Source organism: Durio zibethinus, chromosome 17 (genome assembly GCF_047325235.1).
Source record: "Durio zibethinus cultivar Kanyao isolate XHJ-2024 chromosome 17, ASM4732523v1, whole genome shotgun sequence".
NCBI lineage: Eukaryota > Viridiplantae > Streptophyta > Magnoliopsida > Malvales > Malvaceae > Durio > Durio zibethinus.
The window spans coordinates 6,540,287-6,553,634 of NC_143178.1; the positions used below are offsets into that span (position 1 = coordinate 6,540,287).

Sequence of the window (13,348 nt, forward strand, 5' to 3'; positions counted from 1 at the left end):
TTATCATTTCTCAGTAAGCCTTTTTTTTTTGTTTTCTTCTTTTTGCAGGGTTTTCCTTTGATGGATCCTTTCCTACTTTTTTATGGCTCTATTTATAAAGCTAGATCAAAATCAAAATCCCATATTTTTTGGGATTTTGTTGAACTTTGGCCGTCTAGGATTAGGGTGACTGTTGGAGCAACGACCGACGTTTGTTAGAGTTGCTGCCTGTTGTCAGGGTGGTTGTCGGTGGCAAGTAAAAAAGATGCCAAAAAAAAAAAGAAAAAAAAAGAAAAAAAGAGAATAATAAAATAATAAAATAATAAAAATAAAAATAAATACAAAATGAGTGTCTACAATGATTTTTTTATCCTCAATTTAAATTTGAAATTCAAAATCATACACTTTTAATTCAAAAAAATTAATAAAGATATAATAATCATTTTATATTTTAAAAATTTTAGTTTTTTCTTTTCCCTTCCTTTTCCCTCAATTTGAGATAATTAAAAAATGAAGAAAGTTGAATGAAACCAAAGGAAGCTAAGTATACTTTCCTTTTCTTTATTTTTATTTATGTCATACATAAACAAGGAAAAGGATTCCGCATTTCCTTTTGTTTCCTTTCTATTCCTTTCTTTTCTCTCCCCTTACCTTAATCCAAACAGAGGCTAAAAGTTTATCCAAACAAAGAAAATATTTTTTTGTTTTCATTACTTTCCTTTATTTTACTTCCTTTCCTTTCCTTCCTCTCAATCCAGATTTAGTGTAAAATCATTGATAGAAAAATTTTTTCAGTGGAAATTAGAAAGACCAAAGAAGATGCCAACATGACACAGCATGATTCTCAAGTCCATCAAAGTTCCTTCGGCATTACAATAACATAAGTGCGACATGCACAATATGGATATAATGTTTTAGAAATTGGAATGCTTCAAGCCCTATCTGATTCTTTACACTTTTAGAAGACAATCAGTTTACATCTTTATGGAAAAATGGAAAAGAAAATTTATCGACATTCTTCAGTTTCCCAGTATAAAGGTAACAAACGAGTGGAAATTACAACCCCAGGGTTCCTCCAACAACAAGTCAGTGATCAAACTGTCCCCAATGTAGTGTTCCTAGAAGTAATTTGTCGTCCACTAGAAAAGATCAAGGAAGAACAAGCACTACCTGTACACATGCAGTTCTGACTGACCATCAAAACTAGGATCCCACCACTGGTGAATTCCATGAGCTCGTTTGAAATCTGGAGACTGACTCAAATTAATGGTGAGATTGGCTGAAGGAAGCAGATGCAGAGGTTCTGAATCGCTCTTCAGTGAACCTGACAATAAACTCACTATAGAATTCTGTGTTGCAATCCTCTCAATTTTTCCAGCCCCAATCTCCTCCATCTTCTTCCGGTGTTCAAAATAGCCAATATACCCACAGCATATAGGATCTGCAGGATTAACAAATAGGTATGGTATCCATGCAGAGAGTAAGACAAATGGATCATCTTGCTGAGGCCTGTGATGACAACTCTTTACAGCAACAGCAAGTCCAGCTTTGACTATGCTGCTTGTAAAGCGAATCCCATGCTTCAGCTTTTCGTTCTTGATTATTTCTACCGGGACAGAGAAGAATGGGGGATTGAAGAGGTAAGTTTCAACCCTATAACCCATCTTAGTCACGTTCTTCCCAGCAAGCAATGAAATAGCTGACCCCAGCGAATGGCCAGCTAACCAAATACTTGAAGTTCCAGCAACAGTAACTATACTCTGCACAGCCTGAATTGCAAGCTGAAATCGAGAGCTTTCATGAAGCCTATTGCGGAGGCACAGGAGATCCAACTTGAGATCACGAGACCTGGTATTGGACTTATTTACAGTACCCCGAAAGGCAATAACATAATTTGGAGCATTTTGACCTGAATGGTTGTATTTGCAAGTAAAAGACTGGAATTCATAAATGGCACCAAAAATGGAGTTATCAACATCATCTACAAGAAGACGGATCAATTGGAAATTGAAGAAGTTCCACCAAGGTGGTGCATTAGCTTGGATTTTTTGGCGGTTCTGTTGCCGATCACGTTCTAGAATGTACACTCCCTGAACCAAGCTTGCAGCAACAGATCTTCGGTCATGAAAGTTATTCCTATCAAAGAAACAGAAATAACCTCTTACATCTACTATCCAATGCCTTGAATGGAACAATTATTTTTTTCTTTTAAATACTGTTAAAAACTAATAAGGAATCAATCCAAAGTCATGCTAGCTGAGTATTATACAGGTTAAACTTCTGCCACAGGTATAATGCTTATTCATAATTACATGTTTCAAAGGTCGTGGTTAAAGCATGTATTCTACTGCAGCTTTGGCTGCTGACTTCACTGACTTCGCCCCTAAGGGATTCTGTGCACCAGCAAATCCTCTGAATTTTTATCTTGCTTTAGAGAAAGTAGAATGGTAACCAAACCATTAAGGTAACTAGCCCTAATGTTAGACAAAAGCCTTTTGGGGTTGAATTTTATTTTTTTCATACTATTTCATAATAATTTTATCAGCATGATTTCAGTCATTAGAGACAAGGGCTTTCAGCTCAGGGTTAACTACTATCAGATATTTTGTACTAAATTTAAGGTATGTCCACTTCATTTTCAACATCATAGGTTAGTCTGTTAACAATTTGAGAATGCTGATTCACAGAACTCTTGTGCATTAAGATCTTTTTTTATATTAGTCTCCTTGATAAATTCCAGGAGTCTGATATTCCTACACCTCCAAGTTTATCAATTGCCTTATGCCCTTGTATCGTGCAATGTTGTTCAGAGCAAAATTAAAATGTAATCACATTAGAATTCTTAATAAAGTAACTCCCTCTCTGTGAAAGAAAGGCGTTTACCAGTCAACCGCAGTTAGATGTAAAGGTCCTGACAGGCAGAAAATTTCTCTTTTAGAGACCGGCTTCTCCTTCTCTTCCATATAACCTCAACAAGGGAAATACAATGCTACATAGTAAAGGAAGATTCCCATGATTAATTGAGTATGGAGACCAATTTATGCATGAATTTTATACAGACGGTTAAGTATCATGAAAAGTTTTCTAATTTTCTTTTCTTCATGCATGTTTTTCTTCGAATTTTAAAAAGAAAATCCAATCTTGATTTCCTTAGACAAGTTTCTAAAAACCCAATCTTGATTTCCTTTGATCAGTTTCTGTTTCTGTTTCTTTTTCTTGTAAAATTCAAAGAAAACATAAAAAAAAAAAAAAAAACTCAATTGAAAATCATTATATTGATGATTCTCAATCTTAAAACCTACGCTGGTTGACATCAAAAGAACATTATCCCAAAACATTAAAGAGAGAGCAAGAAATTCAAGAATTTGATGGAAATCAATTTACCTCAATGTAAATCAATGGAGACTTCCAAATTCACCCATTTCACCTTTTTTTTTCTTTTTCTCTGCTCTTTTTTCCCTTGAGAGGAAAGAGAGAGAGCTGGCAAAGAAGCGGCCTTCGATAGAGTGGCGTTAACGATGGACAAATACAAGTTGCCAAAATTTCCCTTTCTTCTTCCATTCCTATTATTATTATTATTATTGTTTTGACAAATATAATAATAAGATATATTTTTGATACTCAGTATAATTTTTTAATTTTATAAGTGAATTAAAAATTAATTATTTTCAGTTTTGATAATTTTAAATACAATAAAATGATAAATATGAAAATGATATAAAAATATAAAAATAATATAATTTTAAAATTTTAGTAAAAATTATACATTAATTTGATAAAAAACTAAAATATTTTATTTATATTTAATATATTGACATGAATAATAAAAGTGTTAAATGAGTTGTGCTGAGCCAACATTGACTTAGTAAAAAATTAGTCAATGTGTTAATGAGATATGTTGATTGAGTATTATTATTCAACGTGTCGTGTTGATTTGATCAATGAAAACTGAAAGAATGACCTCCGGCTTTTATAGGTCGTGCCATGCCTAGCATGACATTATCTTTCGTGTCGTACAGGGCAAGTACAACTCATTAAAATATTTTTAAATTTTTATCATTTTTAAAAATTTTTTTAATTATTTTTAAAAATTAATGTATGAAATCAATATGCGATGCACATTATTCATATCATTTAATAAAATATTTATATTTATTAATAAAAACTAAAAGAATTTATTAAAATAATATATAAAAATTAAAAAATACAAATATTACATATCTAAATTAAAAATATATATATCACATTGTTATTTATTTTTCATTTTCACCTATGATGATTTATTTATATAATGTATTTGATTTTATTTTAAGTTTTTCTCTAATCAGTTTTTAAGTAATATATATTTCATAATTTTTTAAAAAAATGATAAATCAAAACGAAAAAAATTATAATTTTATTTATTAATAGTTTAAATATTTTATAAGTAGATTTATTGATACAATTTAATTTTTATAAACTACTAATATAAAGTATTAAAAAAATAAAAAAAATTATTATATAATGAGAGTAACATAAAATATTCTTAAAAATTAATAAACTAAACTCATTTATAATATTTATGAATAATATTTATGAGCTGATACATCATGACATATTAATATTTATGTGCCTTGTTGTGTTACATGTTAGCAATGACCTTTGATGAATCATATCATACCAACTCTATAAACTTAAAATCTCTAGCCTCGCATAACAAAAACATACGAGTCATGTTTAACACAACCCATAATTATAATAATAGGTCGTGCCAAGCATAATTTATAGTATATGAAATCGTGTCATTTTATGAATTGTCCAATCCATTTGACATCATATTAATTATAACATAATATATTTATTTAATATTAAATAAATACTATACAAGTAAACAAATTGTAAAATTTAGTCACATATCACATTTTTAATTATTTTTTTCTATTCCTTAAAAAGTATATAACAATCTACTTATTTTTCTTTTTTGATCAGAAATCAAACACATCCAACTGAATTTAAAAATTCATGAACATGATAAATTTTTTATTAAAAAAAACGACTTACTAGGAACATTATGAAAATTAAATACTAGGAAAGTGCAGGTTAAGAAGAAAAACAAAAGCAATGGCTTATTTCAGGAAATCATATTTGCTTTACTGATAATAATTTATATATATAAAAAAAAGAAAAGACAGCAATTCCCTTTCTAATTTTCTTGTCAAATCCTCTCGATAACAAAGTGCGATATCTCCCGCCGTTCCAGTTTATCTTCGCACTAAAACGTTGCGTTTTACTGTTCTTTTATTCATGAAGTATGGCAATTGGAAAATACATAAAAACTCGAGTGGTGGTGCGGGGAATCAAACCACGTGCCCCTCGCATGCTAATCGACCGCTCTACCACTAGTGAACTCCATGAACTCTTTGAAATCTGGAGACTGACTCGAATTAACAGTGTGACAGAATTCTGTGTTGCAATCCTCTCTATTTTTCCGGCCCCAATCTCCTCCCATCTTCTATACATTCTTCCTATATGTTCAAAAATATAGCCAATATACCCTGAGCTGAGCATATATGTATTTGCAGAATTCACAAACAACTATCGCACGTATCCATGCAGAGAGTAAAAATAAATGGATCATCTTGCTGGGGCCTATAATGGCGAATCTTGCAGCTACAGCTACTCCAGCCTTTACTATGTTGCTTGTAAAGAGAATCCCATCCCATGCTTCAGCTTTTCATTCTTGATTCTTTTCATCAGATTAAAGCCTTAATCTTACTCTAGAAAAGATAATAAATAATTACGAAGAAAAATTGAACGCAAAAAAGAACACGAAATTTATAATAATTCATCCGCTTGCAGCTGCTGCAAATTTTCACTAAGATTACAAACCATTTATGGTCTTTTAACTATACGTCATAACGTATATTCATAGATCTATCGTTAGACATAGACTTAGAAGTTACCACAAATCTTTTTTGTTTAAGTGTAATTGGTCACTTAATTAAATCTGTCTCATTTGAAGAGAAGTCCCAAAATTAATTTAGATATCTTAAATTGTATATTATAATCTACGAAACTAGATTTTATATTCAAAAGTGTAATTATGCGTGAGAAATATTATAGTACTCTCATAGCCCTCATCCAAAGGATGATACTAGTTTAATTTCAAATTATTTAACCTTAAGATATTTTTATAACTTTACCACAACTTAATTATTAGAAATTGATCCTAAATTTACTCTAATAGTTTTGTAGCAATTTAAGAGTTTTTTTTACCTTAGGAGTATTTATAAAGACAAGTATCCTCCTCTAAAGAATCTCTGTCATTAGATTCATTAACATATTTTATTCAAAAAAATAATTAGTAAAATCTTTCAATAGTTTGATAAGATTTATTTTGATGCAGATCTCCTAATAGTTTGGTGAGATTTCATTATAAACTTATTTTCAAAAAATTCATTACACCTTCTAATAATTTAGTAAAATTTAATTTAAGATTCAAATCCTCCACTAGTTTAGTATGATTAAAATAAAATATTTTTTATTTTTTTATAAAAATTGATTTATAAAATTCTCCAATAGTTTAGTAAAATTCATTAAAATTTAATTTATGAAAAATCTTTCAATATTTGGTAGGATTCATGAATTTATTTTGAAAATATTTTTTGTTTTTTTGAATAAATAAATAAAATAAAATTCATAAAGGTATCTAAAAAAATAAATTGTTCAATTAAAAATTGAGTAAAATAATAATTAAAGATAAAAAATAATAAAAATTTAAAATAAAATAAATAAAAATCAAAACAGAAGATAAATTGAAAAAAGAAAAATAAATACTTGCGATCAGATCGAGTTTTGTACATAAGCGACACACAGGTCATCGGATCATGCAGGTTCGAGGTCTCTCCCAAAATGATGTCATTCCAGTTTGCTATAAAAGCCAAAATTCTTTTGTTTTTCTTTAGGAATACCCAACTGCCTCTTTTTCTAAAACATTTTCTCTCCAACCTTTATCTATGAATGCCAAGAAATTCAAGCAAATTTCCAAGAAATGGTAAAAAACCCAAAACACGATGGGAATTTCAGATTTAGGTTGCAATAACTTGAATCTTCTTTGAAAAATTCAAGCAATTTACCAAAAAAAAAAATTTTTTTTCCAAAAATTCACAAGAAATAAAAAAAAATCACTTAGTTAGAAATCCAACACCACTAAAACGCTCAACCTAGTAACCTCATCAAAATTTCAAGATCAAATATGGTTCAAAAATAAAAATTCCAAAACAGTACCAAAAACCCAAAAATCTTTTCATGCTAAAAAATGCTATGATCTTTTTATTAATTTTCTCAATTCTCTCTATGTGTCTTTGTATAGTTTTAGGCACGATTTATAGGGTTTTTCATAAGAAATCTTAGGGATTTTTTATTCAATAACAAAGATTGAATCTATCATATACAGATTCAATTTTTTTTTATTTTTTTCTTAAAAAATAGTTCAATCATCAATATCATTTCCCATGATTTAGTTTCTTGTTTTACACAAGCTTGATTTCTAGGATTGAATCCCACGAATCAGATCGTAAATTCTTAATTTTTTCCTTTTTATTTATTTTTATTTTTTATTAAAAAACAAATAAAATAAATAAATAAATAATATCAGCTAGGCCAAAGCTTGTACCAAAATAGGTTATCTACTGGGCTCAAAGCCTAAACCAGAATAAACACTATATGTTGGGCATAAAGCCCAAATACTGACCGAGATAGGTCCATTCGAAACCCAAAAGACCCAATAAACACTACCAAAGCTTCACAATCTTGACAAAATCGAAATCGAAAATTTGGATGCATACCCTAAACAAAATAAGGTGTTTACAGTTACTCCTCTTTGCATATCCTTGTGAAGTAGAAATGATGTAAAAACATAAACAACTATTGCATTCGGGTTCAAAAAATGAAATTATCTGTATCAAGTTGAAGTTCAAAATTAAATGACTTAGACGAAGCCAAATTTAAACGTGAAAAACGATCGAATTGAGCCAAAGTCAAAAGTGACTGAACTCGACCAAAATGAAAAATAAAAAATGAAAATGATAGGGATTGAGTCACAAATAAAAAAAATTGAATGACTTGAATCAAGCCAAAGTAAAAAATTAGTGATCAGGATTGAACCACAAATCAAAAAAATAAATAGTTTAGGCTGAGCCAGAATCAAGAATAAGTGAACGAGATTGAACTGCAAGTTAGAAAAATAAATGATTTAAATAAAGCCAAGGTTGAAAATTATTGATCAGGATTAAACCACAAGTTAGAAAAATAAATGACCAGGACCAAACTAAGACAAAAAATAAGTGACCAGAACTAAGCAGCAAGTCAAAAAAATAAATGATCTAGACTAAATCAAAAATAAAAATTAAGTGATTGGGATTAAACTATAAGTCAAAAAATGAAATGACTTGGACCAAGTCAAGGTTGAAAATGACCAGGTTTGAGTCTAAATAAAAATATGAGATCAAACGATCTTGCAAATAATAACCATAAATTTTAAAGATCATGCCTGAAATTCTGATAGATCAAATTCGAAGGGCTTCGAGAAAAACTTCTTTAAAATAGAGGCATCACAATTTAGAAAATGTTCTCAAAATCATAAGTTCAAAAATTTTCACCAAAGTCAAAATTTTGTATGTGATAGATGATAATACGAATGATGCAAATGTATCAAATCCATATTTTTTCACATGTAATGATGCAAATTATTTAAATGTTTGCTACAGGATGCAAATGTATGCCCTATCCAAGATGAAAATGCCAACTAATGTCAATACATATATGTCACTAAATCAATGCCATGAAATTTCAATTATGGTATTAAGGTTCTCAAAACTCTTTCTTTTGTATTTTAAACTCTTTAAATTTCTAGCAAGGGGAACAAAATCAATTCCATTTTTCATTATTCAAAATAGGCACTTGCCTTTTTCTTTAGGGGAGTTTTCAAAACCAATGTCTTTACCAAACTTTAAGGGTTTCATCTTTTGCCATCATTTCTTTCAACTTTCCAAAGCAATATACAATTTCTCATGAAATTATTCAATTATTAATCATTATCCCAATTTCAAAATATATAAGATGCTAATTATACATTTCTTTTATTTATTGTAAAGCATTTAAATAGAAAGAAAAAGGCAATGATTGAAAATGAAATATAGATAATAGAATGAAATGAATTTTTTTTATTTAGAAAAGAGACCAGATTACAAATTATGGCTATTTGGGATAAATTTTTGCAACTAAATGAGATAAAGGCATACAAAGATGGCTATTTAGGATAACAATGCCCCAAGATAAGTAATCAGATAATCATGACAATGTATTTCAGATTTTAAAAACTTAATCATACAATACCCTTAGCACTTCAGAGCTCTTAAAAATATACTAGTTTTTATGTTGGTGAGCCTTTCAAATGATGGAGTATTCTTTTTCTTCAAATCACCTTTACAAGTTTCAACTTGGATAAGCTTCTTTTTTGTTCAGATTGTCCTTTTGGATTTTAATTTGAACTTTTTTTTTGTTTTTTTTTTTTTAAAGTAAAGTACTTCTTTATAGCATCAGAATTTATGAGACTAGAAAGATCATCTTCATCTATCTTTGTTAAGATTAATACTTTTCCCAAAAAAGTCTTTTTTACAACATATGACCCTTTTCAATTTTTCTTTGTTATCATGCTGATTTGAGAGAATCTTTTTCAATACCAACTCTCATTCTCGAAATTGATAAGGTCGGACTTTCTTGTCATGAGCTCTCATCATTCTTATTTGATATAATTGGCCATGACACAGTGCTATCATTCTCTTTTCCTTAATGAATTTTAATTGTTAATAGCACTTTTGTATCCATTCAACTTTTTCTAATCCCATTTTTTTAAGACTCTCAAAGATAAAATTTCTACTTCTACTAGCAATACAGTCTCTATCCTGTAAACAAAAAAAAATGAGGTTACCTTAGTAGAAGTGCATACTAACATTCGATAGACAGGTAAAGCAAAAAGTAATTTCTTATGCCAATATTTATAAGTTATGATCATTTTCTCTAGAATTCTTTTGATATTCTTATTCACAGCCTCTATTGCCTAATTCATTTTTGAGGGTACGATATTGAATTATGGTGCTTAATTTTGAATTAAGCACATATCTCTTTTATATTCTTACTATTTAAGTTCTTGGCATTATCCAAGATGATCATCTTTAGAGTCTATATCTGTAGATTATTTCTCTTTTTATAAACTTGTAGACTACTGATCTTGTCACATTTGCATAAGAAGCTGTCTTAACCCATTTTGTGAAGTAATCAATTATTACAAAAATGAATCTATTTTCATTTAATGCCTTAGGAGTAATAAGACCAATGACATCTATGCCCCACATAAAAAATGATCAAAGTGGTGCCAAAACATGTAAAGTAATAGATGAAACATGGATTTTATGGGCACAAATATGATACTTATGATATTTTCGAGCATAATCGATGCAATCACTCTCCATTATCCAACCAATAGTACTCAGCTCTCATAATCTGTCTTACCATCATATTTTCATTGGTATATGGCCTACATACCTCATCATGCACATATTTTATAATCTTTTTTGCTTTAGTTACGTTTACACATTACAATAACACATGATCTCTACTTCTTTTGTAAATGACATCCCTATTTAGGAAGAAACCCATAGCCAATCTTTTCAAAACTCTTTTATCATTCCTGTTGCTTGTTTTAGGTATTGTTGATTCTTTAAATACTGCAAGATATCATAACACATGGGCTTGCCATCTTTTTTTTCTTTCACATTGGTATAATGTACCACTATATCTTTGACATCTAACTTAATGGGCTGAATCTTAGTATTGTTATCAACCCGAATCATTATTGTCAAAAATAGCCAAGGTATCTGTAATCTAATTCTCTTTACGAAACAAATGTTTAAATTGGACTACTTTGAACTATTTAAGTAACTTTAAGATGTACTTATAATATGGGATAAGCTTCGAGTCTCTTGTCTCCCATTTTTCTTTCAATTTATAAATAACCAAAGTTGAATCCTTGAACACCTTCAATACCTTAATTTTTTTATCCAAAGCAGTTTATAAACCCATGACACAGACCTTATATTTTGTCACATTGTTAGTACAATTAAAGTTTAACCTTGCTGTAATGAGATAATAACGTCTTTCAGGAGATCAAAATTACCTCAATTCATGTCCCAAAGCATTAATAATCTAATCCAATACATTTTTCAGGACCTTTCATTATCATTTTCCTTTTTTGACTAAAAAATAACCATTAATTCTTCATTCAAAAAATCCAATTTTATTGGGTTATAATTTTTAGTGGCACGATCTGCAAGAAATTATGCTATAGCATTTTTTTATTACTTTTTAACTTACATACATAATGTCATACTTTAAGAGTATTACTTGCCATATTGTAATCCTTCTAGACAATGATGACTTTTTAAAGATGTATTTGATTGGGTCTAATTTAGCTATAAGCTAAATGGTACGGTAGAGTATGTACTACCTAAGTCTTTTAGTCGTTCAAGCCAAAGCACAACACATTTTCTCTAAAGACAAATACTTAGACTTGTATTATGTGAACTTCTTACTCAAATAGTAAATAGCTTTTTTCTTCATGTCGGACTTATCTTACTACCCCAACACACATCCCCTTAACTTCTCATATGTAGTCAAATATAAAATTAACGGTATTCCTAGAATCTGTGGTATTAGCACTAGAGTATTTGATAAGTCTACTTAACTTTATCAAAAAACTCTTGACATTCTTCATTCTATTCACCATGATTGTTCTTTCGAATGAGCTTAAAGATGAGATCGCATTTTGAGATACGTTGAAAAATGAATCAAGAGATGTAATTCAATCTATCTAGAAAACATTAAACTTCTTTGGCGTACTTGGAAGAGATAAGTTCTGGATGTCCTATATCTTGTCTGGGTCAACTTCACTTCTCCTTTTACTAACCACTAAGCTCAACAATTTCTTTGCCTTTGCTTCAAATGTGCATTTGGATGGATTTAGCTTGAGCTAAAATGTTCTTAACCTCTCAAACAATTTTTTTAAAGTTAGCTATATGATCTTCTTCTTCATGAGATTTTATGATCATATCATCCACATACACTTTAATCTTTTTGTGTATCATGTCATAGAAAAGTGTTACCATAGTCCTTTAATAAATTGCCCTAACATTTTTCAATTTGAATGGCATAACTTTATTATAAAAGGTACCTTAAATAGTTACGAATATGGTTTTCTCATGTCATTCTCGACCATTTTTATCTAATTATAATCGAAGAATCCATCCATAAAAAAGAAAATTAAATGTTAAGCCGTATTATCCACCAATGTATCAATATAAAGTAGAGAAAATTTATTCTTTGGGCTAGCTTAATTCAAATAACAATAATTCACACACATTCGTACTTTTTTATTTTTCTTAAAGACAAATACTATATTAGCTGCTTACTCAGGATATTTAGCCACTTATAAAAAGCATGTATTAAACTATTTTTTTACCTTATCTTTAATTTTTAATAGCATTTTAGGTTTTATTCTTTTCAATTTTTATTGAACTAGCCTACATTCAAGCTTCAAGGGTAACCTGTGCTCCACTATTTCAGTGCTAAGCTCAGGTATATCTTGATAAGATCAAGCAAACACATCTACAAACTCTTGAAGTAGATCTTTTAACCTTTGTCTATCAGTCGATGAAAGTAATGTGCCAACCTTAACTTCTTTTTTGTTCTCATCATCCCTTAAATTTATCATCTCAATGACTTCTTGATAATGCTCAATAGATTTATTCTCTTGTTCAATCAATCTCATTAGATTTAAAGGTAAAGTATATTCTTCAAAGTCCTCTTCAGTGTCAAGTTTATCAGTATTAATTAAATTTTTAAAATTAAATCCCTAATTGTTATCATGATTATCTTTATATTCATTTGAAGACTTGAAATTAAATGAAATAGAAAGTATTGGCAAAATACTTTGACTGAAAAAAAAATGAACGAAAATGTATACTCTTATTTTTATTGAGATAATAAATGATAAGAGGCTCACACATAAAAGACAATCCCAATACTTTTGGACATAAGCAATTAAGAGTTATAATTACATTGGAAAGGCATTAAGGACAACAAGCATTTGGATAACACTCCAGTTTTTCAACTCGAAGCCTGGTGGACATGGACAAACCAACACTTCTTCCTTTTGAACTTTTGTATCTTTTTCACCTATTATCTGGATGGATAACTCGACGAAAGCTTTTTTTATACTTAGTTCCTCTTTAACATCTTCTTTTGGCCCTGAATACATCTATCTTCCCAACCT

At 29.4% G+C, this 13,348-nt stretch overlaps 1 protein-coding gene across 1 annotated transcript; it reads right to left on the bottom strand.

Moving 5' to 3' along the window:
• Nucleotides 1-880: 880 nt before the first annotated feature.
• LOC111287752 (GDSL esterase/lipase At4g10955-like) lies at nucleotides 881-3,517 on the bottom strand. The gene is made up of 3 exons (XM_022878436.2): nucleotides 3,364-3,517; nucleotides 2,863-2,968; nucleotides 881-2,115 (listed from the first exon to the last, which is right to left on the bottom strand). Exons 2-3 carry the CDS (start codon nucleotides 2,940-2,942, stop codon nucleotides 1,146-1,148), a joined length of 1,050 nt encoding a protein of 349 aa, XP_022734171.1. The 5' UTR covers nucleotides 2,943-2,968; nucleotides 3,364-3,517; the 3' UTR covers nucleotides 881-1,145.
• Between the last annotated feature and the right edge of the window lie 9,831 nt (nucleotides 3,518-13,348).

Bases quoted from the DNA above. Each gene is read 5' to 3' on its own strand.
- LOC111287752 (XM_022878436.2), bottom strand. From the start codon at position 2,942: ATGGAAGAGAAGGAGAAGCCGGTCTCTAAAAGAGAAATTTTCTGCCTG. The intron at 2,116-2,862 runs GTAAACGCCTTT...TTTCTTTGATAG, and splicing joins CATCTAACTGCGGTTGACTG to GAATAACTTTCATGACCGAA.